The sequence below is a fragment of the Microtus oregoni genome, unplaced genomic scaffold (genome assembly GCF_018167655.1).
Source record: "Microtus oregoni isolate MIOR12 unplaced genomic scaffold, Mior012 000005F_ref0000423, whole genome shotgun sequence".
NCBI lineage: Eukaryota > Metazoa > Chordata > Mammalia > Rodentia > Cricetidae > Microtus > Microtus oregoni.
In genome coordinates, this window is record NW_024543064.1 from 23,431,948 (window position 1) to 23,459,653 (window position 27,706).

Consider the following 27,706-nt stretch of genomic DNA (forward strand, 5'->3'; position numbering starts at 1 on the left):
TTATAATTTAAAATATATAATATTGCACAAACAACCAAAAGGTTAATTAAACTAAAAATTACAAAGAGAAAAATCCCATCCCATCAAAAAGAAAAAGAAAAAAGATTTAGCATTCTCTTCATTCTACCCTCTTCTCTGAAGGTTTGAAGCGAGGTGCCCACTACTCATGGTGCCCCTGTCAAGATCTCTTTAAGTCACTAGGGGATGCACCAGCACAGAATCACCAGAATTCTATCTGAAGCACCGGGTCTCTGTGCAGCCCTCACCGAGCCCCAGGCGGAAAGTCTTCAGGAAGGAGGTCCTTCCTCAGCAGAGGGCTGAGGAGAAGCAGGCCTGCAGATGGCTGAGCACGTTTCTGCTCACTTCACAGAGCTCACAGCTGGCTTGTGTCCTATGCTATGGGAGTCAAGGTAGGTGGCTGTTCGCAGCAGGTATCCAACCAGGCAACACCCAGAAGGGCCTGAAAGTGGCTCCCTCCCTTCTTGGGGAGGGGAAAAAATACAAGAGCAGACTCTTGCAGTGGCACAGCTGGGCTAAGGACTTGGGTGCATCTGACAGGAAAAAGCCCTGGGAAGATGTAGGGATATCCCGGTGTGGGCTAAAGGAGATTCAAGATTTGGTCTTAGATTCTGAACCCATAGGACCTTCACAGGAGTGGAAAACACTTGGGAGGGAGATTCCAGAGAGAGGCAAATTTCCCAGAGATGATTGCCTCTTACTCACTGAGACAGGAACCAAAACGCTATTCACTGTCCCTGTGTAGCCAAGGGCAGGTGGCTAGCCTCCCTTGTTAGCTCACTAGCTTATGGCCTTCTCAGAGACCTGTGTTTCAGCTCCTGTGTGTGCAGAAGACAGCTACCCCAGGAGGTTTCCCAGCAGGAGTCCCTAGAACAGTAGAGAAATGCAGGCTCTCCGGTGGGGTTCGGGTCCTCCCTTTAAGTCATCCTAAAGTTGGCACAAGTCAGACTTCTGGATTTGTATTTGGAAAGGTTCTTCCAAGGTGTGAGCAGAGGGCCAGCACGGAGCCATCAGAATCTGCACCAATTTCTGGATGGTAGAGGCCATTTTGGGGGGGACATTCTCAGTGTCTTCCAAGGCTGGCTGAGATTAGCGAGCAAGGGAGGTGGGATATGTCTTGGGTGGGGAGCTGCTTGCTCTGGCTCTCCTCAGTCCCAGTCCTCCCACTCCACATCTTCCAGCTGCAAAGGTGAGGAGATAATGAGAGCACACACTGAGGCAGCCCAAGCCCACCTCCCCCTGCTGAGCAAGGCTACCACTGGAAAGGGCCCATTCCCACAAGTAATCCCTAGTTTTAGGGACCACACTGGGGAACACAGAGGCAGCTGCCTGAAGGAAGGGCTTGCTGCTTTCTTTGCTTTCAAATTCTACTTCTACCAACTAAACCTAGCTCTGCCTCTGCAAGGGATGGCCTGCCTGAGGAGTTAGGCAGTCCCCAAAAGGAGAACCTACTAACTGCTGAGCTGACAAAGGCCATGCTTTGTAAAAGCCAAGAACTGAGAGTGGCACTGGACTAGGACCAGGGTCGCAGGGTGCTGCAGATGCCAATATAGCTAAAACTTTTATCTCTCTTGTCAACTTTAAAGGAGTCGCGCAAGCTTTAGGCAGTCTCGACTTGGATCCATCACAGGTCAATGGACTCTTTCCTCCCCCTCCTGTTGGATGCATGTTCTTTGCACAAGGTCTTCTCCAGGGGCTCTGCACCCTAACTTTGTCCTCTTGCCTTGTTACTCTTGGCCTGTTTCCAGCTGACTCCTGCTGCAGAGGGACTGAGTGGCCTGCTCAGGTATACTGCCTAGTAGGTTTTGTTGACTGTTTGCTTATTCTTTCAGAGAACCTCCTGAATGCTTTGGCGAGTGCTTGACCAGAGTCACATTCCCAGCCAAGCATATCAGGTTCTAGAGAGCTAAAAGACAGAAGAGGGCATGGGGTAATAGTAATAGAATTATTGTAACAGTGAGGTCATAGTTGCAAAAGGTCATTAATTCCCCAGCTTTTTAATATGAAAAACCAGGTCCTTGTCACTGAGCCTGGTGGTTCACACCTGCAATCCCAGAACTCAGGAGGCTAAGGCAAGAGGATGGCTACAAATTCACAGCCAACCTGGGATACAGTGAGTTATCGATAACCCCCACAATGGGGGAAAAGGAAAGAGAGGGAGAAGAGGGGAGAGAGAACAGAGAGGAGAGAGAGGAAAACACACAAAGACTCAGACCTTGTGTGTCTTTCTCTAAACTGCCCACTTCTGTTTTATTTTGAGGCAGATCTCCTGTCTAATTGTTCTAGAACTCGATATGTAGACCATGCTGTCCTTGAATTCAAACACACAGATCTGTCTGCCTGTCTCCTCAGTGTGTGCCATCATTTTCGGCTGAAACTGGACCAACTCTTGATTTGGGGAGGCAGCAAAGAATGAAAACAATCAAAGGTCCATTTAAACTTAATAGCAGGAATGGGTTTTGTGGTGTTTGTCACTAATGTCTACTGGATGACATATGACAGGCACAGCACTTAAAGAGTGTTTCTTGGTTTACCTTGCTAAGAATTCTAAGCCAGCTACTTTCCATCTTTACTTTAGATGAGGACGAAAGTTAAATGACTTGGTCTCAATCAAAGGCCTTCTGTCCCCATAAGTCACAAGACCAGGGGCAGGCTTTAACATCTATATCTCTCTATTTTAATCCAGACCCAGGTCAGCCTGAATTTGCTACATACTCCAAGCAGCAATCTCCGTGTCTTCCTGGGCACTGGGTTTATACTGGGAGTGTGTCACCATGCCCTGCTCAGCATCTGTTTTGTTCTTGTTCCTTGGGTGACTGTGATACAGACCTAAGGTCAAAAACTCATTCATGCATCCAGCCTAGGACTGAGCAGCAGCATCCCTTACTGCAGCTATTACTTCACTTCCCTGGTAGGGAGTCATAGCAGGGAGCAAGGAGTGCTGGGGAAGGACTTCCACCCTGATGTCATTGCACTAGCTTGCTCCGGCCGACCAGGGCGACTTACCTCGCCGGAGGCGCCCACTTTGGAAAGTGCCGCCTGCACTTCTTCTTCAGTCAGGTCCAAGTCAAAGTCCCTTTCCCAGTCCTCACTGACGTCCGTGCTTGAGCCTGGAATCATAAGCGACATGTAATAAGCAGCGTGGGTACTTAGGCACGCTCACTTGTGTGTGTCTGTGCTGGCAGTCTTTGTTTTGTTTCTCGAGGCAGTTTTCTCTGTGTAACAGCTCTGGCTGTCCTGAAACTTGTTCTATAGACCAGGCTCTATGGACCTGCCTCTGCCTCCCGAGTGCTGGGATTACAGGGATTTGCCACCATGATCCAGTCTGGTGGCAATCTTCAAAGGGGATGGCACGATACATCTTTAGAATCACTTTCATTGGGCTCAATGATTTTACTTGTAGAAATCTAAGGAAAAATCCTGGAAGTAGAAGAAAATTTAGTTTGTAAGGGATATAACTCAGTAGTAAGATAACACAACACTACCAAGGTCTAGTTAGATCCCTGGAAACACACACGCTCTTACACTTAGAGCTGGTGATATAGCTCAGCGTTTCCCATGCACAAGACCATAGGCTCTGTCCCCAGGACTGACTGCATAAGAGGCAGGAGAATCACGAGTTCAAGCTGGGCAAACTCTACCACCTTATTTTAAATCACAACCCTTCCCCTTCACTCCTCTCTTTTCCCCACTGCATTTATTTTCTAACATACTCAGGTAACTATGCTTATTGTCCAATAATAAAGGGTGTAAATATTTTCTAACATATACTCAGGCTAACTATGCTTATTATCCAGTAATAAAGGATCTAAACATGAGCTCCAAGAGGGCAGGAATATTTGTGTTTTTTCCTTCTACAATTCCTGTTGTCTAGAACATCAAGTTGATACCTAATACTCACAGACCTTTTATCTAAGTCAGCAGCTGGACAACTATTTCCCCTATCAAATTCAATCCACTGTTTCTATGGAACACAGGGCCTTCAGAATGGCTCAGCGGATGCTTGGTGTCAAGTCTAACAACTTTAGTTCAACCCCCAAAACCAACGGAATGGGAAGGAGAGAACCAACTCACAAGTTTAGGTACACACACACACACACACACACACACACACACACACACAGCTGGAGAGATGACTCGCTGGTTAAAAGCACTTGTTACTTTATTCTCAGTACTCACATGGCAGCTCACAACCTTCTGTAACTCTAGTTCCAAGGGATCCAACACCCTCTTCTGATGTGAGGGCACTAGACATGCATGTGGAACACTGACATACATGCAAGCAAACACTCATACATATAAAATCTTTTAAGTGGCACAATCCTTTTTTGGGTGTTTTTGAGAAGAGACCCTGTCTCAAAAATAAAAAAATTTAAAAGTCATTAAAAAAATTTCTTCGGGGGCAGGGTGGTGGTGGTATAATCCTTTAATCCCAGCATCTGGGAGGCAGAGGCAAAGAATCTCTGAGTTCAAGGCCTGCCTGGTCAACAGAACTAGTTCCATGATAGCCAGGGCTGTTACACGGAGAAATCCTGTCTCAAAAAACAAAAAATAAAAAAAATTTGGAACAGATCCCCGTCCCTTGTTTTCATGTCGTCTGGATGCTTTTATGTGGTAAAGGCAGGGCTCAAGGGTTCCAGCAGAGGGCCTATGGCCCAAAGAGCTAACAGGATTTAAGACCTGGCCCTGCTCAGTTTACCACTGGCTGTACCACCTGCTGCTTCGTGCAAATCTGCTACAGTGCAATCTGCTTTAAACACACTCGGACAATATTTCTTCTAGGTAATATTGAAACCATATATGTCAAAATTATCAGTAAGAAGTGACCTACAGAGATAGCTGTCCTGCTGCACATTCTGCACGGAGGGCCTTTTGGGGTCTCCTCATCCCATCATGCAGTGTAGTCAAGGTCTGTGGAACTTGGCAGACCTGGACTGATCATTATACCTACTGTGTAGTACGGGGCAAATTATTCCGAGCTGCAAATCATTCCCATTATGCTGGGGAAAGGTCTGGAAAGTAGCTCAGTTGGTAAAGCACTTAGCATGGACAAAGCCCTGGTCCAGTCCCCAGCACTGACGACAAACAGCAGCAGGAGCACTGGCACACCTTGTTATCTCAGCACTTGGGATACAGGAGGATCAGCAGTTCTTGTTCATCCTCAACTACTTAGTGAGTTCAAAGCTAGCCTAGGACACATGAGATCCAGTCTTAAAAACAAACAGCAAAAATGTAACAAGGGCAAATCACCGTCTTTGCGAGACCACTAAAGAAGCTTACTAGAGAACACAGATCTCTCCCTGGCCTGCATTTTGACTCAGCAGGCAGGTGTAGCCCAGGATTCTGTGTTAGAAATGAGCTTGCTGTTTGAGAAACAACGGCATTTGAATTAGGGGTCTGAGTGTCAAGTGCCAATTACACGCTGAATATAGCAGATAATTAACAAATGGAGAAGTAGGGTCATATTTCTTTCAAAGGTCTTATCTCAGAGTTAAGTAATTTTACATGCGGTCCACTGCAAGTCAGAGCAGACCTACAGCCAAGACAAGTTCTAATCCTGTATCCAAAGACTCCGTGTGCCGTGCCCTCGGGACACGCATGTGTTTATCAGTTAGTGTGGCTTCCTGTGGGTCAAAAGACAGATTCCTGGCCAATTCCTTGCATGGCTGTAGGTCTGCTCTGACTGATCTCTCGAACCTAAAAACTCCCTTCAGGCTTAAATGCTAAGATAGAGCCTTCTAGAAATGAAAACACATCAACTGACACTTGGGGGTTCCACTTCTACCTTCCAGGACAGGTACCAACAGTACTAACTGATACATGGCAGAACAAAGACTTTAATGGCACAGACGTCAATCACTTTCCTGTTTGGTCACACAGGGGCATGTAAAAAGATCTGCTTAAGGACATTAAGACTTCATGATGGGCTGGGTGGTGGTGGCGCACACCTTTAACCCCAGCACTAGGGAGGCAGAGGCAGACGGATCTCTGTGAGTTCGAGGCCAGCCTGGTCTAAAGAGGTAGTTCCAGGAGGGGCTCCAAAGCTACGAGAAACCCTGTCCTGAAAAAGCAACCAACCAACCAAACACCACCAGAACCTTCACAACTGGGTCTGTTCTGTTTTGGTGTGCCTTTTCAGGTAATTACTAACCAGAAGGCACTATCACCCACAGTGTAATTTTTTTGTGTAATAGCTTTTCTACTTCCTCAGATAAATGGAGATTAAAAACAGGTTCCACAGGTAATAGTGAAGTAGGGCCTTTAACCCAGGGCTGTAGGTCACATACTCATCCCAACTTCCCTTTCCCTGCTCTGCAGAGAATCTGAAGAGGCAAGTGCCCCTTGGAGCAGCTCTGCTGCACACAGATCCAGCCTCGTGTCGGCTTAGGATGTGGTGGGGGTGGTAAGAGGGAAGAGGAGTCAGTACCCAACTGTCCAAATACAACCCCCATGCCCAGAGCTCAGGTTTGCTATGTCTAAGAATAAAAACCACTATGAATAAGAATAAAGTACACACCATGTACACACCATGATGGGCTGGGTGGTGGTGACGCACACCTTTAATCCCAGGACTTGGGAGGCAGAGGCAGGTGGATCTCTTTCAAGGCCAGCCTGGTCTACAGAGTGAGTCCCAGGACAGCCAGGATTGTTTCACAGAGAAACCCCGTTTTGAAGAAAACAATGCAAGAACAAAGTACACTCATGTACGTGTGCGGACACACGCTTGTGAGGGAGAGGCATGAGGATCATGATTCAAGCAAGGCTCAGGCTGCAGAGATGGCTCAGCAATTAAGACTGTATACTGCTCTAGTTGAGGACTCAGTCAGTTTCCCAGTCAGCTTAGACTTCAGCTCTAGGGGATCTGAGAGTCTTTTCTGGCCTCTGCAGCTACCTGCATTCATGAACAAATGAGAAACACACATACACACACAAATTAAAAATAAAGCAAAAAACAAAACAAAAATAAATCAAAAACCAGGGGCCCAGTAGTTAAGAGCACTTGCTGCTCTTGCAGAGGATCTGGTTCAGATCCCAGCATCCACATAATAGCTCATAGCTATCTATAGATTCAGTTTCAGGGGATTCAAGGTACTATTCTGGCCTCTGCAGGCACCAGGCACAGGTGTGGTGCATAGACATACTTACAAACACTCATACACATAAAACATAAATCTTTAAAAAAGACCCCCTTTCTATTGTTCTTTTTTTTTTTTCTCCTTATTTTGGAGACAGGGTTTCTCTGATTAACCCTGGCTGTCCATACCAGAACTCACTCTGTAGACCAGGCTTGCCTCACAATCACAGAGATCTGCTTGTCTATGCCTCCCAAGTGTTGGGATTAAAGGTGTGCACCACCACTGCACCACTGCCCGACTTAAAACCTTTTCTTAAAACAAAAGGAGTGGGGTTATAGCTTGGTCAATCAATGCTTGCCCAGCGTGCATGGGGCTCTCGGTTGGACCCAGCACTGTGCAAACTGGTCATGGTGTCACTCATCTACAATTCCAGCATGTGGGAAGCAGGTAGAAGCAGAAGGACCAGACGGTCAAGGTTCAAGGTTATCCTCAGCTATCTGACAAGTTTGAGGCTAAGCTGGATGAGACCATGTCTCAAAAAATATTATCTAGAGGGCTGAAGAGATGGCTCAGCAGTTAAGAGCACTTCCAGAGGTTCTGAGTTCAATTCTCACAACCATCTGTAATGAGATCTGATGCCCTCTTCTGGCATAAAGTTGTACATGCAGACAGAACACTTATATACATAAAATAAATCTTTTTTAAAAAAGTGCCTAGCATTTGTGAAGCCCTGGGTTCAATTTCTAGTTCTACCACACACAGAGACTTTCCCCCTGTTCTATTTCCATTGTCCTAGTCTAGCGCCCACACCATAGCTTCTCCTCACCTGTAGTTTAGGGGTATCATATCCCAGGCCAAGCGTGTGAAGGTGTGCACAGCAGATGGTTAGGAGCATTAGTATTACAACTCTGTACAGCTTCAATCATTATTTTCCTAATCATCCGCTTTGCGGCCAAATTCTAAATGGAATTGCAGTTCTTTTTTTTATGTATTTATTATGTATATAGTATTCTGCCTGTGTGCCTACCTGCAGGCCAGAAGAGGGCACCAGATCTCACAACAGATGGTTGTGAGCCACCATATGGTTGCTGGGAATTGAACTCAGGACCTCTGGAAGAGCAGCCAGTGCTCTTAACCGCTGAGCCATCTCTACAGCCCCGGAATTGTAGTTCTTAGAGTGGATGTGTGTACATGCACTTTGAGGGGAACTTTGAGTATCAGGAATCATAACTCTATTTTTTTCAAAGAGTTATTTTATTACATTTTTTTTTTCAAGACAGGGTCTCTCTGTGTAGCCTTGGCTATCCTGGAACTCAGAGATATCTGCCTGCCTCTGCCTCCTGAGTTAAAGGCATGTGTTACTATGCCTGGCCCTATAGATTTATTTTTAATCATGTGTATTTGTGTGTGTCTGTGTGGAGGTTTATGCTTGTGCGCATAGTTACAGACCAGAGGAGAGCAGATCTCTGCAGCTGGACTTACAGGTGGCTTAATCCTCCTGAGGATGTGGGTGCTAGGAAGTGAACCCAGGTTCTCTGTAAGAGCAGTGTTCTCTCCCTGCTCCCCACCAGACAAGGTTTCTCTGTAGATTCCCTGTCTTGAAACGCCCCCCCACCCAAAAAAGGGAGGGGGAAGCTGGGCAATAGGGATACAGGTCTTTAATCCTAGCACCTGGGAGGCAGAGGCAGGAGGATCTCTGTGAGTTCAAGATCAGCCTCGTCTACAAAGTGAGTTCCAGGATGTTACATAGAGAAACTCTGTCTTGAAAAAACTAAACAAAAATGAAGGGAATATGAGGCCAGTCTGGGGTACATAGTAAGATCCTATCTCAACCCCCCTCCGGAAAACAGTGGGTGTAGTCACAACCCTCATGACCACAATCTCAGAAGCTGGCATCCCATTCCTATCAGGTTCTGTGCGTGCTCGTTCACCTTCCTATAGATTATTTCAGTCTTAAATGTGATCTTCCTATTGACTTCAGGGGGCTGACTGGCTTTTCTCTTTAATTTTTTTTTTTTAATATTTATTTATTATGTGTACAACATTCTGTCTGTGTATATATCTGCAGGCCAGAAGAGGGCACCAGACCTCATTACAGATGGTTGTGAGCCACCATGTGGTTGCTGGGAATTGAACTCAGGACCTCTGGAAGAGCAGGCAATGCTCTTAACCACTGAGCCATCTCTCCAGCCCCCCTTTAATTTTTTTTTTAATATTTATTTATTTGTTATGTATACAATATTCTGTCTGTGTGTATGCTGCAGGCCAGAAGAGGGCACCAGACCCCATTACAGATGGTTGTGAGCCACCATGTGGTTGCTGGGAATTGAACTCAGGACCTTTGGAAGAGCAGGCAATGCTCTTAACCTCTGAGCCATCTCTCCAGCCCTCTCTTTAATTTTTAAAATTATTTTTATTTCTATTTACATGTTATCTGTACACGTGAGTGTAGGTGCCCACAGAGGTCCGAAAAGGGTATCAGACTCCTTGGAACTGAAGATGCAGGTGGCTTTGAGAGGCCTGATGTGAGTGCTGGGAACTGAACCCGGTCCCTCTGGAAAGACAGCAGGTGCTCTTAACTGCGGAGCCACCTTTGCAGCTTTGTAAACTTTTACCAGGAGAGAGGTAGGGGACCGCACCAATCATCAAGGGCTTTTTTTGTTTGTTTGTTTTGTTTTTTGAGACAGAGTTTCTCTGTAGCTTTGGTGGCTGTCCTGGAACTACCTCTGGTAGACCAGGCTGGCCTCGAACTCACAGAGATCCGCCTGCCTCTGCCTCCCGAGTGTTGGGATTAAAGGCATGTGCTAACACCGCCAGGCTTTCGTCAAGGGCTTTGTGAGACTCTAGTGATAGGCAGACAGAGTGCTGAGCACGGCCTGGGACAGAAAATACTCCAAGAATATTGCCTATCATCAGCACTATGCTGGTTAGGGTTTTGTTTTTGTGTTTTTGGTCAACTTAATACAGCTAAGGTTAGGGTCATCTAGGAAGAGGGAACCTCAATGGAGAAACTGCTTCGCTCAGTCTGGTCATTCTGTGGGCATTTTTTTGACTGACAATTGGTGTGGGAGGGCTCAGTTCACTGTGGGTGGCAACTACCTGGGAAGGTAGTCTAGGGTATGTAAGAAAGCAGATTGAACAGCCAGTAAGCATCACTTCTCCATGCCTCTGCATCCATCAGCTTCTGCTCCCAGGTTTCTCCCTTGAGCTCCTGCCCCGAAGCAAGCATTACTTCCCTCTGTGATGGACTGGTACCTGGACATAGAAGATGAAATAAACCCTCCCACACCAAGTTGCTTTTGGTCATGGTGTTTATCACAGCAATAGAAAGGACTCTATGATGGCTATCACCATGTCCCCAAAGCAGGGCTCTACCAAAGTTGCTTCTGATTGAGGGCGGTCTGAAACAATTTCCATTTGTGGAAGAGAAAGCAGATGCTTAGACAAGAGCAGTAACTTTTCTAAGTTACGTGGCTCATGAGCGCAGCTGGGGTTTGTCTGCTCTGCACCTGAGTCCAGCTTAAGATGATAAGTTCTCGTTAATTAAGAACCTGCTCAGGCTGGGCGTGGTAGCACACACTTTTAATCCTAGAACTTGGGAAGAAGAGGCAGATGTATTTGTGTAAATTCCAGGACAGCTTAGTCTACATAGTAAGTTCCAGGCCAGTTAGGAGTACGCAATGAGACTCAGTTTCCAAACAAAACAGAACAAAAGAGAACCAACTTTCCCACTATTGTGTCTCCCTTACCCAGGAGAAGTATGGGAGGGGGGCTTTAGTCATGTCCCCTCAAGCTGGACTGCGACTCCTCAGCACCTGCCCCAACTCTCCAGCTGTCTCCTTGATGACTCACTGCTGATGTTCAGAGTCCTCCTTTCTCTGAATGCCTCCAGCATCAAACCTGCCCCAAACGGCTCATCATGTTCTATCACAAAGACTGTCCCTTCTGCCCTGCCCCCCTCCACGTCTCCTAAAGAGCAGGCAGATTCAATGGATGGATGGATGACCTCACTGAACAAAGTTTAACAGGAGCACTGTGTTAGAGTCTCGAAATGTGGAAGTTTCCATCAGGGAGCAGGGTGAAGCTCTGGTGAGCCTATGTCCCATCTCCTGAAGCTGTCATCGTGCTGCAGGCCAGACCTCACCTGAGGGGCAAGCTTCACGGCAGCATGCCTGTCAAGGGTCACAATCTGCAGCAGGATCTTGGGAGACTCAGAAAGCTGACAGCTGTACCTCTCCTTTAATTCCTGGAGTTGAAAAGTTTGCTCTTTCACATAAATGCAGTCTCCACCCTAAGACTCCATTACACAGATGCAACTGAAGCCCTGCTGTGGAAGGTGGCTCAGCCGAGTTTCCCTGAAGTTAGGCTCAAGGTTTGTCTCCATGGCTCATGACAAGGCTTGGAGACGCTAACTTTCCCGGGGCTCCACACTTTTCCAGGGAAAAGACACACACACACACACACACACGGGTTCCCAGCAGGGGCAGAGCCGAATTGTTTAAGAGTAGAAATGGGCCAAGAGTTTGGTAATGGCATGATCATGGACTCAAGGCAGACACAGACCTGGGGCTGAAGCTAGGAGTTCCACTTCTCAGTCATTAAAATTTGAAAAAGTTACTTAATATTTCTAGACGTCATTTTTTCTCATCTGTAGAATGAAGATATTAGTACGGACCCAAGGAAAGGGAAATGCTCAAAACCATGAGGCATTTATCACAGGGCCTGACATAAACTTGGTTTTGTTGATTTTAAGAACCCTACCATGCATGGCTGGGCGGTGGTGGCACATGCTAAAGCTTCAATCCCAGCACTTGGGGGGCAGAGGCAGGTAGATCTCTGTGAGTTCGAGGCCAGACTGACTCACAGAGTGAGTTCTAGGACATGCTCCAAAGTTACATGGAGAAACCCTGTCTCGAAAAATAAAACAAACAAACAAACAAAAAAGAACCCTACCATGTTGCACATGGTGATGATTCATTCCTATAATTCTATCACTTGGGAAGCTTAGGTTCCAAGAGTTAAAGGCCAGCCTAGGCTACATAGTTTAAGGCCAGTCTGAGCTATATAGTGAGGTCCTGTCTCAAAAAGTCAAAGCCAGGGGCTCAGAAGTTAAGAGCACTGGCTACTTAAGAGGTTCTGGGTTTATTCTCAGCACCTACATGGTAGCTCACAACTGCCTGTAACTTCAGTCTCAGGGACTGGGACTTCTCCTGGACTCTGTGTGGTGGTTTAGATGTAATTGGCCCCCATAATCTCATAGGGAGTGACACTATTAGGAGGTGTGGCTTTGTTGAAGTAGGTACAGCTTCCTTGTTGAGAAGTATGTCACTGTTGAGGTGGGCTTTGAGGTTTCCTTATGGTGAGGATACTGCCCAGTGTCTCAGTTGACTTCCTGTCAAGATGTAGCCAGCACTGCATCTGCCTGCATGCTGCCATGCTCCCACCATGATGATAATGGACTGAAATCTGAAACTGTAAGCAAGCCACCCCAATTAAATGCTCTCTTTATAAGAGTTATCATGGTCATGGTGTCTCTTCATGGTAACAAAAACCCGAACGAAGACACACTCATGGTAATTAAGAGCTATGACTGCACTACCAGAAGACCCAGGTTCAATTCCCAGCACCACATGGCAGCTCATAGCTGTCTGTAACTCCAGTTCCAGGGGACCTAACACCCTCACTGAGACAGACATACATGGAGGAAAAACACTAACGTATATAAAATTTAAAAAATGACATTGCATGTAGACAGTACACACAGATAAACAGATAAAACATAAAAATAAAACGAAAGTCAAAACCAAGCCAAACAAAAAGACCCAAACAACTTGCAAATGTATCCTTCAAAGACCATGTAAATGTTAGCTAATAGAGTATGACAATATATATATCCTCCCATATAGTTCTCCCCCCATTATCACAAATGAAGTGTATCTGCTCCTAGGATCATGACAACGGACACAGACACACTGACATGCATGGTGGCAGCTCCTGCTTGCCCTGCTCATAGAGCCCCTTGTACTCAGGCCTCCAGACCTACCTTTCTTGCCATTGTTGGAGGGCGTAGACTTCCCACTATCTGAGTTCAGCTCAAATACGCGTAAGTCTGTGGGTACCTCTTCTCTCAGGGTCTCTACTCTGGCGGGAGGCCTGGGCTCTGGGCCACTGGCTCTGCTTGCAGGGGTTGGAGGCTTGGAGGGAACTGGGGGTGGAGGTCCAGTTTCCCCCTCGTCCTCAGCTAGACTCTGTTCTTCCAAAGATGCCTCGAGTAGCTTTTGGGACAGGTCTTTGGGCAGCACTGGCGCCTCTGGTGCAGCAGCAGGGTTGGCAATCTGTGTCACGAGGGAGATGCTCTCACTGCTCTCTGATGGAGTCACCTCTGCAGGGGGTTCCACTGGAGTATCTTCACAGGGGCTCTGGGGACCAGGTCCAGCTTCAGGGGTTGGGGAGGTTTTGGTCTCTTTTGGAACCTTTGCCTCTTTTGGAGACGGTGCAATGTCTTCAAGCTCCTCTATGGAGAGAAAGGTAGCGAAAGGGCGAGTATGGCCCAGTCAGCCCCACGACAACCTTGGAAAGCACGTCCTGTCATGTTGACTACAGTGAAGACTAGCCCATGTCTCTCGGTGCTACCTCAGCACAGGCTCTTCATCAGACAGTCCATGCTAGTCAGTCTCGTCTCTACAGAGGCCAAGCTGGACTGCTGACAACACGGCCTGAGACAAGGCCTGGAAGTGGGTCTGTTCTAGGTTCCTGTCAGACTGTTCCATCCTATGCAAGCCAGGACATACTTTCAACTTGCTACCCCATTACTGAGAAGGGACACTGGTTTCTGCTAAAGGTTACCCATACACTAGAGGTTACCCATACACTAGAGATTACCCATACACTAGAGGTTACCCATACACTAAGCTCTTAGTGGGGGCTGGATATACAGTGTAAGTATTTCACACATCCTGACCTACAGTCTTGTCTTTTTTATTTTGAGATAGAGTCTTACTATGTAGCCCCGGATGACCTAGAACTCACGATGTAGACCAGGCTGGCCTTGAACTCATAGACATCTGCCTTCCCCCGTCTCTCGAGTACCAGGCACTTGAACCACAATCCTGTAGTCTTTTGTAGAAGGGACACGGGGAGACGGAATCTAGATGTTCAGTGTGCTTCTCAATAGTTATGCAACAGCAGGTTCATGTGTGACACGACAATCTGTTCCAACTGGCACATATGATTTCTGTACCCAAACTCTAGGTCCCACGAGCCCTGCGGCAGCTCCTTGTAAGAGCTGACTGCTCAGCACACAAGCAGCACCCATTCCCTGCTTTTCCAGGGATGCCATGTCCTCTCAGGCCTTCTAGAATACTACAGCCAAGCCTGTCCCTGGGCCATCTCATTTCAAGGCCTCTCACCTTCTTCCTCTTCCCAGCCAGGCTCCTCAGAGATGTTCTGGTCCGCCCGCTGCTTCAGGGCATCCCTCCGGGCCTGCTCCTGAGGGTGGAAGAATAAAGATCAGGAGGTACAGCACCCTTCTCTCAGGCCCTGTCATAACTGTAGAACCCTTGGCACCCCCAGAAAGGACTACAGTCTTCTTCTTCTTTTTTTTTTTTTAATTTATTTATTTATTATGTATACAATATTCTGTCTGTGTCTATGCTCGAAGACCAGACCCCATTACAGATGGTTGTGAGCCACCATGTGGTTGCTGGGAATTGAACTCAGGACCTTTGGAAGAGCAGGCAATGCTCTTAACCTCTGAGCCATCTCTCCAGCCCAAGGACTACAGTCTTCAACTCTTTCTTGCCTTGACACAAGTCTGCTTCCCCCAGGGCTGAGTCATGGGGTCTCCCCCAGTTAGGCCAGCATACCTGTTCAAGTTGGTGGACTTTATAGAAATACCGATGCCAGAATTCTGAATGGGAAACAGCTGCTGGAACCTGAAGGGAGGAAATGGAGATGAGAATTGGGGAATGATATATAAAGTCCTATCAGCCTGTTCCCAATCACTCTAGAGCAGACACACAAAGTGACCTTGCAGTAATCAACAAAGCCCCTCTACCCCACTTTAATCCAACCAAACCCACCTTCTGGGCCCAGTGTGGCGAGGAAAGGAGACCAGAACTGCCATAAGACTTTGCTGGTCTTTCCACTTCTCACCATCTCTGACTGCCAGAAGCCTGGCAAATCAGCCTCTTCCTGGCAGCTTCCTGGCTCAGCACATGGCCCATCTGGCTCTACAGGGTCTCCCACTACACACATCCCTCCCACTTCCCAACACCTCAGAGCCAGCTGAGGTCCTGCCGGCTGGGCCCTCACCATCTTGGTGTAGAGGGCCCGGATGGAGGGGCTGCCTACAAGGAGTTCAGAGATCTCCCCCTTCTTCTCCTCCAAGCAGAAATGGGAAAGCCAGGCGTCAAACAATTCCGGGGGCCCTGCAGAGGGACAAACGCTGATGGTCAGTTTCCTGTGTCTAGGGAAAGAACACTGGGACCAGAGAGAACACTTAAGCCTGCACTTGAACAGTAAAGGAAGCTTAAGGGTTATTTTCAAAGCCATTTTATCCAAGGGGAAGAGTTAGCAAGGGTCGGGTGGGTTCTTCCAAGATCTCCTGAAAGGACCAAGGTCTCCCATCTCTGCTGCCACGTCATCCTCTGCATGGGCTGTAGAAACAGCGTTTTTCAATGTGGACCCATACTGTCAGAGACAATGGCTGTGTCTCTCCCTTATGCCATGTGACAGGACCTCTCCCTCTTTTATTCCTTTCCTCCTCCTCTGAACAGTCTAAGTCGGCCCGAGCTCCTTTTTCTCATTTTGCCATTTTTTTAAAAAAATGTGTTTATTATGCATACAGTGTTATGCCTGTATGTCTGACTACAGGCCAGAAGAGGGCACCAGATCTCATTACAGATGGCTGTGAGCCACCATACAGTTGCTGGAAATTCAACTCAAGACCTCTGCAAGAGCAACCAGTGCTCTTAACTGCTGAGCCATCTCTCCAGCCTCCCAGCCCCCACCCACCCACTTTGCCTTTTCTCATGTGTCTCCCCTAAATCATTCTGGCCTCTTCTGACAATTCCTATTTCTTTGCAACCCTGAGTTAACTGCCATCACTACATGTACTCACGTCTGTCCCCACTCGGCTACTGCTGGAAACCCAGAAGACACCCCAGCTCCTTCCTCCTGTGCGCTCTGACTCTCCTTCTTCAGGCTCTCCTGCTGCATCCTTTCCTCTCCATTCAGTCCACCCCTCCCCAGGCTCTGGCCTTACCTCTGACAAGGGGATCCCTAGGCACCCCTACGTCACGCTCCCATCTTTGTCTCTTCCTTGACAACACAGCCTCATGGGCTACTTTACAAAATACAAAAGATGATCATTTGGGGCCTCAAAACTCTTCAGCAGTCCTCTACAATGTGAGCTTTTAAAGCGAGGGTCCACAGAAAATCTTCAAAAATTAAAGAATTCCAACACTGTAAACACACACATATATGTATGCACATATATATGTATGTTTTATTTATTTATTTATTTTTATTTATTTTTTTGAGTCAGTGTATCACTACATGGCCCTGGCTGGCCTGGAACTTGCTATGTAGAGCATGATGCTCTCAAACTCACAGAGATACACTCACCTCTGCCACCCAAATCATGGGATTAACAAACACATGCACCAATATGCCTGGCCTTACACATACATTTTTATAGAGAAAGGGCATCATTGTGATCAGGTTTTTGTTTTGGTTTCTTTTTAAAACTTTTCTGGTACTAGATATTGAACCGAGGGCCTTGTGTATGCTACGCAAACAAATCCCAAATCCTTTTTACTTTGGTACAGGTTTTGCTAAATTGCCCAAGTTGGCTCTGAACTCATCATTACAGATCAGCCTACGCTCAATCTTTCAATCCTCCTGCTTCAGCTTCCAAGTAGCTGGCATTTTAGGAGCATGCTATCATACCTGCTGTCAATAGATTTTTATAGGCCTCTGTGACTAAAGGAAAGTCTAGAATCACTATCATAAGTCTTTCGTGACCAAACACTAGCTACTTATTCTGATACACAAAAGCCCTCTCCCAACCAGCTTGCTGGCTGCCTTCACTTCCTCATGAACTTTAATTTAGTGTCGCCAAAAGGGCTCACTATTCTTTCTGGCTTTTTAAACATACTCTTGCCCTTGCCTGAACAACCTTCCACTACTAAATATTACTCCCAGGCTCCACAGGCTAAGCTAGCTAAGTGCATTCCTCTGGACACCAATGCCATTCTGCAGAGTCAACCCACTCTTTCTACCTCTGCTTGATTCTTTGACTCCCATTTCTTTCTCTTTGCAGCCTGGTTCTGAAGGAATGGCCAGCTTGAAGGCTTAACTCACTTCTGGTCTCTAGTTCCTAGCATGGGGCATAGTGGACAGGAACCCAAAGGTGCAGTAATCCCTTCCGGCAGACAACTGAACAGAGAGGATAAGGGACTGTAAGACCAAAGTCTCTCCAAGAGACAGAGTTAGGGTTAAAATACCTGCGATTCAGGGAAGAAAGGGATCAATAATCTGCATAGAGTATAAGGTAATATCGACCCTACTCTGTTCCCAGGATGCAGAGCTACCTGACCTGTGGCATCTAGAATAGAGACCCTCTACAGTCCACATCTTCTCCCTCTTCCTGCCCCATTAGCTCACCCCCACTGCTACCCCTCACCATCGGGTTCGTTGCAGTACGTTGCCGGGTCTGACTGCAGACTGTAGAGGCGAGCCTGTAAGCAAGAGAGAAGAAAAATTCTGGGGAGGTGGATGCAGAGAAAATCCCCTCTGTGCATAGCATTAAATCAGCTACAACCCAGATTCCCCCTTGTTGGTTGCCAAACCCATGGGTTATTAATGATATAGTGGTACTCAAGTAGCCCCCAAAACTAAGACCCTCAGGAAAATAGTCTCTTACCCAATATTCCAACCCTGAGAACTGAGAAATTATAGTAAACAGATTATAAAATTATAGTATAACTTCTTGAATATATGAAATTAAAAAAAAGTCAAATGTAATTATGTTAATAAAATCCAAACTTAAGGGCAAATTGTAAGATAATTTAAGTGTCCCAAAATTAAAATCCAATACAGCCGGGCGGTGGTGGCGCACGCCTTTAATCCCAGCACTCAGGAGGTGGAGGCAGGAGGATCTCTGTGAATTTGAGGTCAGCCTGGTCTACAGAGCAAGTTCTAGGACAGGCAGAACTACACAGAGAAACCTTGTTTTGAAAAACCTAAAATTAAAAACAAACAAACAAACAAAAAATTTATCAATAATAACCAGGCATGGTAATGTATACTTTTAATCCCAGTAAAGACAGAGGCAGGTGGATTTCTTGAGTTTGAGGCTAGTCTGCTCTATAGACTGAGTCCCAGGACAGCCAGGACTACACAGAGAAACCCTGTCTTGATAAACCAAATAATGATGATAACAATTCCATTAATAATATCTTGAACTGGCCGGGCGGTGGTGGCGCACGCCTTTAATCCCAGCACTCGGGAGGCAGAGGCAGGAGGATCTCTGTGAGTTCGAGGCCAGTCTGGTCTACAAGAGCTAGTTCCAGGACAGGAACCAAAAGCCACGGAGAAACCCTGTCTCGAAAAGTCAAAAAAAAAAAAAAAAAAATCTTGAACTGGGATGTAATTCTGTGGTGGGACCCTTGCTTAGCATGTTTAAAGCCAACATAGCAGGGAACAAAGTTAGGCCCAGGAAAAGAGAAAAGAAAAGATAAATTTCAGAGCCACTCTACCAAATGCACCGTAAAGCGATGCTCTACTGGGGCCACAGGAAGCCCAGCTCAGCTGATAAACAGAAAGGCCCTTCTTCCCCAGACCAGACAGAGCATGGGCTGTCTGCATGGGAACTTCAGCAGTACGTTTTAGTGATGAATCCCTATGATAACTTAGACTCTTATCACTGAAAATCTCAAAATTCTGGCACATGTTAGTAAACAGTCCCAGAAATGCAAGTTTGGAATGGCAATTCAATGTGATAAGATGCAACAAAGAGAGACGGCCCAGGAAACAGGAGACAGAAGCACTAACACACTGCTCTAGTTGGTACTCATGGGTTCTGACTGCTAGACTTATTTCCAGTGGAAATTAGTCTAAAAGAATGAAATATGAAACAAATTATGCCCCAAAGATGTTCTTTTCAGGTCTTTACTAATGCTGAAAACTGAAAAGAACCCAAATGTGTAACACCAGAAAGTGACTGAATAATGCTATCTATATTCATTTGCAAGAATTTTTTTTTAAAAGATTTATTTATTTATTATGTATACAGTGTTCTGCCTGCATGTATACCTGCAGGTCAGAAGAGGGCACCAGATCTCATTACAGATGGTTGTGAGCCACCATGTGGTTGCTGGGAATTGAACTCAGGACCTCTAGAAGAACAGCCAGTGCTCTTAACCGCTGAGCCATCTCTCCAGCCCCCTTGCAAGAATTTTTTAAAGTTATTTTTATTTTATGTGCATTGGTATTTTGCTATGGGTGTCCAGTCCCCTAGAACTAGAGTTACAGACAGTTGTGAGCTGCCATGTGGGTGTTGGGAACTGAATCCCAGTCCTCTAGGAGAGCAATCAGTGCTCTTAATAGCTGAGCCATCTTTCTAGTACTCATTTGCAAGAATTTAAAGACACTGAAACGTGGTTAGAAAAACCCGAAAAGACAAAATAAAACAAACGAAAAAAAAAAAAACCTACCAACCAACCAAAAAACCCCAAGCAATTATCTTTTTTATATTTATTTATTTATCTACCTATTTATTTATTTATTTTGGGAGAGATTTCTCTGTGTAACAGCCCTGACTGGAAGTCACTCTGTAGACCAGGCTGGCCTCAAACTCACTGAGATCCACGTGTCTCTGCCTCCAAGGTCTGGGATTAAAGGCGTACACCACCACCACCTGGCCAAATTTGTCTATATTTTTAAAGACTTATCTATTTATTATGTATACAATGTTCTGCCTGCAAGTTTGCCTCCAGGCCAGAAGAGGGCACAAGATATCATTATAGATGGTTGTAAACTACATGATTGCTAGGAATTGATCTCAGGGTCTCCAGAAGAACAGCCAGTGCTCTTAACCACTAAGCCATCTCTCCAATCCCCTTGTCTATATTTTTAGACTGAACATATATTCCTTTTATGATAAAAGGTTGATAGATAACGCTTTGACTCTTTAGCAAAGGCTGTAAGTGAATACCTTGGTGCCGTCGTATGGCTCAGCTGTGCCAGAGGGTGTGCCCATCAGGGTGATGACATCACAGTCAATGGTTTTGTCTGGTGAGGGGGCAAAGGTGTCTGAGATCACCCCTAAGAAGTCAGATAACCCCTTCTTCATTTTTTCTGTTGCCCCTGAGGAGCCTTCCGTCTGCAGAGAAAACCAAAGAAAGGAAAATAGTGTCTTAGGAGCGGAATGCAATCTGGGGTCTAGAAGGTGACGCATCAGGAGAGGAGCACTAGGTGTGAGGATATAAGACATGCTTAACATCCATCTCCCCAGCCGGGCGGTGGTGGCACACGCCTTTAATCCCAGCACTCGGGAGGCATAGACTGGCGGATCTCTGTGAGTTCGAGACCAGCCTGGTCTACAAGAGCTAGTTCCAGGACAGGCTCCAAAACCACAGAGAAACCCTGTCTCGAAAAAACAAAAACAAAAACAAAAACAAAAAAAAAAAAAAAAAAACCATCCATCCATCTCCCCATCTCAGACTGGAGGAGGAGGTAGGTAGAGCCCTCTAGTCCCAGCTGGGGATGTTGAACAGGGCCAAGGTAGGCCTGAAGAGAGCTCAACTGGTTGTTACATCAAAACATCAAAGCCAACTTGGCTGATCAAAGACTGGCAGGAGGGGTAGGGAGATGGTTCAGTTAGAAGCTTACTATGCAAGCCTGATGACCTGAGTTCAGTCCCACACATGCAGGTAGCAGGCCAGGTGTGGTGACAGATTTAAGGAGGCAAAGACTGGGAGATCCCTGGTGTGTGCTGGCCAGAGGGCACCGTCTAACTTAGCTGAGAAGTTTCAGGCCCAGTGAGAGACACTGTCTCAACAAACAAGGTGGCGGGGTTCACAACACCTGAGGTTGTCCTTTGGCTTCCAGATGCACGTGAACCAAATAAGCACATGAACCACATGTATTTCTTTTCTCCCCCTTTGCCCCCCCCCCTTTTTTGAGATAGGGTTTCTTAGTCCTGGCTGTCCCAGAACTTGCTTTGTAGATCAGGTTGGACTCACTGAGATCAGCCTGCCTCTGTCTCCTGAGTGCTAGGATTACAGAGTGTGCACTGCCACTGCCCAGCCTGAACCACACATATTTTCAAGCCCACATGAACATGTGCACTTACACACTTACACACACATACATACACACACACACACACACACACACACACACACAGTCAAAGAAGATCCACGTCATTTTAGTAGTAAAGAGTAAAGAGGGTCTGGGATGAGTCGTGGGGCGTAAGGATACTTTTGCTCCCAGTTTGAAGAAATTGTTTGTCAAGGAAATAAGTTAATAGTTTTTCCACATCTGTATTATTTTAACAAATGTTTTCCTTTCACAAAATAATGCATTGTAGAAAATGCAGATAAACAAATGGGTGTGCAAAGAAATAAAGAAAAGCCTAGCCTAGACATATCCAAAATCCCTGCCATGAAGGTAACTGTAGTTAATTTAACTATTGTTAAACTGGATACTGTAGAATGAGGCCTGCAATGATTTAAGTACACAAGTTCCATTCCCAGCATCCACATGGTGATTCGCAATCACCTGTAACTGCAGTTCCAGGGGATGAGACTCTGTCTGCCCTCCATAGGCACTGCATGCATTTGGTACACAGATATGCATGCAGGCAAAATACCCACACATTTAGATAAACAAATAGATAATTAAAAAATCAGTTAAGATTCAAGTATGTTGGTTCATGCATTTGGGGATAAAGATGGGAGAATCAGAAGTCTGATGCCATCCTCTGACACAAAACTGAGTTTGAGCTAGTCTAGGCTATCTGACAAACAAAAAACAAAAAAAGAAGAAAAAAGGAAGAAAGACAGACAGACTGACCAAAGGGATAAAAACAAATATGTTAAAAAATATAGCATTAGAAAAAAAAAAAAAAACTGTCAGAGGAAACAAGAAAAAAAAAATATAGCATTTAGGGCTGGCGAGAAGGTTCAGTGAATAATGCACATGCAAGGCTGACGGTCTGAAGTCAGGAGAGAATCAATTCCCACAGTAGTCTTCTAACCCAGCACAGTGTGCACACAAACACATAAACACACACACACAAACAAAATTATTTTAAAAATTATATTTAGTTGGCCCTAAGTTTTTTTGTTTGGTTTTAATGAGGGAAAAGCTGGGGGTCCCCACCAGGATCCCAGAGCAGGCCACATTGTGAAGGGCGGCCATCACGGTGGGTAGTACTCACGGCCAGCTTCTCCTTGACCACACTGGCGGTGGCTGCTATGGTGCAGGCTGTGTCATGTTGTACCACCTGGGTAAATTCTGTCAGGTCCCGCTTCATGAACTCCAAAGCTTCAGTGGACTACGAAAGACAGAGAAGGATAAAGCTGGCAGGCACCATCACTCCACGTCGGGTGACAGAAGAGCCAGGGTTTGGGAATAATGCTTACTTGTCTCAATTCCCCGACCTGGATTAGCCGGCGGCAGAGAGGGAAACGCCTGCTCGTTAGCATAGGGACTGAGTTTCAGCCCTGGCACTCATAACTAGGTCCCAGGGGTGCGCCTCATTTAGTCACTGTTGCTCTCCTATCAAATGACCTCGAAAGCAGAGTGGCAAGTGGAAGAACACATACCTACTCTCCAAACCGACTGAAAACTTGCTTTGATATAAGTCCTATCTGCTTGAAATTTCCAATATGATAAAAGGTATGTGACTTACTACTTTTTAATTAAAAATATTTTTGAGACAGTGTCTGACTTTACCCCTGGCTAACCTTGAACTCTCTATATAGACCGGGCTGACTTGATAGAAATCCACCTGTCTCTGTCTTCCAAGTGCTGGGATTATGGGCACCACCACAGGCAGGCAATAAGGATGGATGTGATTTTTTTTTTTAATTCCAAGGAAGGATGGATTCTCCCTTAGTCTTAGTCTCACTGCTCCAGGTTCTGCCTATCCATTAATTTTCTCTGGACTGAACGGTATCTGCTCCTGTCCAACCAACCTGTTTCAGAACTAGCTTGAGCCAGCTGGTCCTCAGCTGCCTTCTATGTCCGTGTTGCTGATATCATGTCCACCAACTTCAAGATGACTTCCTGAACCACCTGTGCTCACCCCACTTTGTGAGTCCCCTCATTTCACATGGATGCTTTGTTTTGAGAAGGTTTCACTATGTTGGCTGATCCTCTCCCTCCACCTCCCTCAAGACTGCACATCATGCCCAGATTATAGATCTGCACCTTCATGCCCAGCCAAAGCATGTTTGGAGTGTCCTGTTCTTGTTTTTCTTTTTTCCTGTGATGGGGCTGCCTACTTTTCATTGCCCTGACAGGACTGTGAGCAGACGGTGAGGAGCCACTGAAGGACTGAAGCAGGAAGGGCACGATGAGACCATCCTGGAACTAGCTCTGCACACCAGGCTGACCTCAAACTCATTCACAGAGATGTGCCTGCCGCTGGCTCCCAAGTGTTGAATTAAAGCTTTGCACGTTTTCATTTTTAATATGTTACATTAGTGATTGGCGTAGTTTTGGGCATTTAGAGTCAAGGAGGCCAGAGGCTATCTGGGTAGTTGTCCAGTAAGAGCTATCCTTAAGTACTGAAGGCTCTAGGAAAAGAAAGGAGACTAATTCCCAAGGGGAGGTGACCCACAGGAAGAGTCTGCAGACTACCCATAGCTGTGAGCTAAGGACAAAGAGACTCAGAGCCCCATCCTTAAATGGCAGGCAGAGAAACGAGCTCAGGCCGGGAGCTCGGGCGATGGTGGCGCACGCCTTTAATCCCAGCACTCGGGAGGCAGAGGCAGGCGGATCTCTGTGAGTTCTAGATCAGCCTGGTCTACAGAGCTAGTTCCAGGACAGGCTCCAAAACCACAGAGAAACCCTGTCTCGAAAAACCAAAAAAAAAAAAGAGAGACAGACAGAAACATGAGCTCAACAGAGTTAAGTTTCAAAACGGGTTGGGGAGGGGCACATATTAGTGTCAAGAGCTGTAGAAAGTTCCAGAAAGATAAGCTGGCAAGTGAGAAATGTGTGTGACTCGTGATAAGTGTGTGTGGTGGCTTCAGGGGTGGGGAGGGGGTGAATCGCTGACCTCCTGTTTTCTAAAGTCTGTGAAGACAAGGGGAGGAGAAAAATAAGAGAATGAAAGGTTTATTGGGGAGCGCCTAGACCCCGTTAGAGCGGGATGGATGCAACCATGCCTTCTCTAGAGTGCTTAGACCCTGTTAGGGCAGGGCAGGATGCTACCCGTTCCTTCTCTAGAGCACCTAGACCCTGTTAAGAGTGGGGAGAGACACAACCTTGCCTTCTCTAACATTGTGTCTGAGTGTGCACTTGGATGAACAATATAGACACACAGGAGGCTCAGGACGGGAGCAGAAGGCAGATTATCAGGCCCTCTCAAAATTGTAGGCTCTGAGCAATGTATGTTAAGGGAGCAGAAAAGTGACTGATCCAAAGGGAGTCAGGATGGGAAGCAACGGCAAGGAAAGCAGCAAAAGAGCAAGAAAAAGGTGGAAGAGAAAAAAATGGTGATGTTGTCTAAGCTTTATTTATAATTAGTACTTAATAAAAACAATGAATGCTTGCATGATTCCTAAGTGCTACACATGGTCCTTAGAGCTTTCTGTATCATTTAATCCTCATGACAACCCATTAGACCAGTATTATTACTTCATTTTTCAGCGTAGAAAGGTTAAAAGACTGGTCAAAGCCAAATATGGTGGTCTGTGCCTTTAATTCCAGTGCTCCAGTGGCAGGTGGATCTCTATGAGTTTGAGGCCAGTCTGGTCTACTTATGCATTCCAGAGCGGCCATGGGCTACATAAACAATCAGACCGCCTCAAAACAAACAAACAACAAACCAAAAGATGAATTGCCCAAGTTCCCATAAACGTAAGTAACTAAATTCAGTCTTCTCTTTCTGAGAGGAGCCTCGAAACACACAGGAAGACATCCTGCTCCGCCCGCTGAATGAATGCCACACTTTCCTTGCCGGAACACGCTACTTTGAGATCTCATAGTAAACTTTAGTGAAAAGTCCTCCCTCTTCAACAAAGCAAACAGCTCAGGGGAAATGCTCAGCTGTGCTGGGCGGTAGCTTGAGTGACTATCCAGCAGTGCCCAGGTCAGGGAAGAAAAAAACCAAACAAACAGAAATCGCTCCTAAAGTACTGGGCTGCTTTGGGATCAGAAGCCTCCTGGAGTCTGCCCTAAAGCAGAACTCAGTTCATTCGCTTGGGGTAAATAGTAATTAGCTTTTCCACAACTTAGGCTGGTTTTAAATAAAGTAACATGGGACAAAACAGGAGTAGCCAGTGGCACAGCCTATGCAGGGACAAGCATTACTCCCTACATAGGGATTACTTAGCCTTTCATTTCCCCAGGTCCCCACTCTCTGGCCATCAATCTCCTTTCTCCTTTGAAAACCTCTCACTCAGACAGGGCTCACCAGACACCAGTGTCTCTGCGATCCTCATCTCTACCTGGTTCCTGCTCTTCACCTTCTCTATTACACCTTCCTGGGCATGCTCACGACTCCCCAGTCTGGACAAGATGTCAGGCACCTTCCTTTCACCGTATTTACAAAAGCAACTAAGCGGCTATTTTGTTCGGCTGCCCGCTCCCCTCCGGACTGAGCTTTGTTAAGGCCCCAAGTTCAGCTAAGGTCTGTACCCTCCCGGGCTGTCTTGAGAGTAGCGATTGTCATATACTCTAATATTTAGATTGCTGTAAGGGTAAGGTGTTGCTAGTGGTGGCGTCTCATCCTTTTCTTCCAACTGGCCTCCCAGAAGCGTGAAAAACCCAGGCAGGGCTAGCAGGATCCGGTTGCAAGGAGAAGAGGAGGATGCCGGCCCGGCTTACCTTTTCTTTGACTGCCTGGTAACTCTGCTGCAGCCAGCTCCGCCACCACCCCACGTCCTCCCTGTGGAAGACAGACACATCTGGAGGCCCCGCAGTGTGGTGAGGCCTGCGGGCCGCTTCCCTACCCCATCGCACCACGCCTCCGCTCTGCCCTTTCAGCTCGGTCCGCACCCGCGCGGGCAGCCTGTCCCCTACAAGGATCCTGGCCCACCACCCCAACCTCGGGAGAATCTAGGCCCCCGGCGCCAAAGGGAGGAACGACAGGCTCACCCTTCCGCCATCTTGCCTGCATGACATCACCACTATTTACCGACCTTTGACTTCCGACACGGCACCGCCCCCTCAGGCTCCGCCCCCAAGCGCGCGCCCCAATCGTCGTCCAAAGCTCAGCCCTCCGCCCAACCCACGCCCCCTCCCCCAAATGTGCCTCGCCTCTGTCTAATCCTAGTCTCAATTTCGATTTTTAGCTCCGCCTCTGAACTCTCGATCCAATCCTATTCAAGTTTGCCCTCGGGTCCCACCCACCAACCTCTAGCTCTCCTGGTAGCCCCTGACTACAGTGGCCTCTCTGGGCCAAGTTCCTCAGGCTTTCTAGACCGCGGATTGGAAGGAGGGAGAAAAGGGGAGGGCCGGGCTCGAACGTCGAACGCTGGGCTAGGATCGCTCCCCTTTGTGAAACCTGCTGCCTAGCAGCTGCTCAGTGTTCTGTTCCGGGCTAGTTCAGGAAGCTCGGGCTGCGGGGCTCCGAGCCAGAGTTTGGAGGGTTGGGAAAACTCCGAGGCTACTTCAGGTTATCCTCCTGATGACCCCCAGTATCATCTGGAGAGGCAGATACGCATTCAATTGTCACAACTTTCGGTGGCCTAACTTAAAACGTGAGCTGAATGTGTTCTGGAAGAATCCTGAGATCGACTGATAGAGGGGAATTGAGGTCTACTGAATTGTGGAAGGGGATTCCGTAGATCCTATTTGCCGCCCCTCCTGGAAGGATGCCCCTTAGCTAAAGTCACCTCTGCCACAGGGCTTCTTCGCTTGCACGTGCCGGGACTGGCTGGGAACTTGTGTAGTCTATTCTGCCTCAGCTTCCTCGGTGCTAGGATTAAAGGTGTGTATTATTGTGTCTGGTTTAACAACCATTTTCCTGCTTCTCCATAGTGGAAAGACTCCTGACTTAGTTATTCATTGTCCCCCATTTCTTTTATTATATTTTGAATTTCTCTCAGTCAGGTTTTTGGTTTGTTTGTTGTTTGTTTCCTTCTCACAATCCACCGACAGAAGTTTGTCAAAGAACGATGGAGTCTGTTGTGTTCTATTTTCCTGTCCTCTTACTTGAACCATTAATACTCAGTTATCCATTTCCCGCTTTCCCAGAGACTGACTCCTGGGGCTTTCAGGACACGGAGCCCTCCCTGACCAGTCCTCTGGACATCTCTTCCACACAGATTTTTGTTTCTTGCTTCTCGAAAGTCCAAGAGCCCAGTCCTTTTTTTTAAAAAAATATTTATTTATTTATTATGTATACAATATTCTGTCTGTGCGTATGT

General features: G+C 46.6%; 1 protein-coding gene across 1 annotated transcript; it reads right to left on the reverse strand.

The window, feature by feature from the left end:
* Positions 1-26,474, reverse strand: Bsdc1 (BSD domain containing 1). The gene is made up of 11 exons (XM_041652360.1): positions 26,433-26,474; positions 26,163-26,223; positions 22,543-22,659; positions 20,314-20,481; positions 17,782-17,836; positions 15,408-15,523; positions 14,960-15,028; positions 14,504-14,582; positions 13,138-13,608; positions 3,025-3,128; positions 1-1,199 (listed from the first exon to the last, which is right to left on the reverse strand). The coding sequence occupies exons 1-11, from the start codon at positions 26,441-26,443 to the stop codon at positions 1,167-1,169; spliced, it is 1,284 nt and encodes a 427-aa protein (XP_041508294.1). The 5' UTR covers positions 26,444-26,474; the 3' UTR covers positions 1-1,166.
* Between the last annotated feature and the right edge of the window lie 1,232 nt (positions 26,475-27,706).

What these genes read in the sequence shown, in the direction of transcription:
- Bsdc1 (XM_041652360.1), bottom strand. An exon ending in GTACTGCAACGAACCCGATG is followed by an intron (nt 15,524 to 17,781) that starts GTGAGGGGTAGC and finishes GTCCCTCTGCAG; the next exon opens with GGCCCCCGGAATTGTTTGAC. An exon ending in AAGTCCACCAACTTGAACAG is followed by an intron (nt 14,583 to 14,959) that starts GTATGCTGGCCT and finishes TTCCACCCTCAG; the next exon opens with GAGCAGGCCCGGAGGGATGC.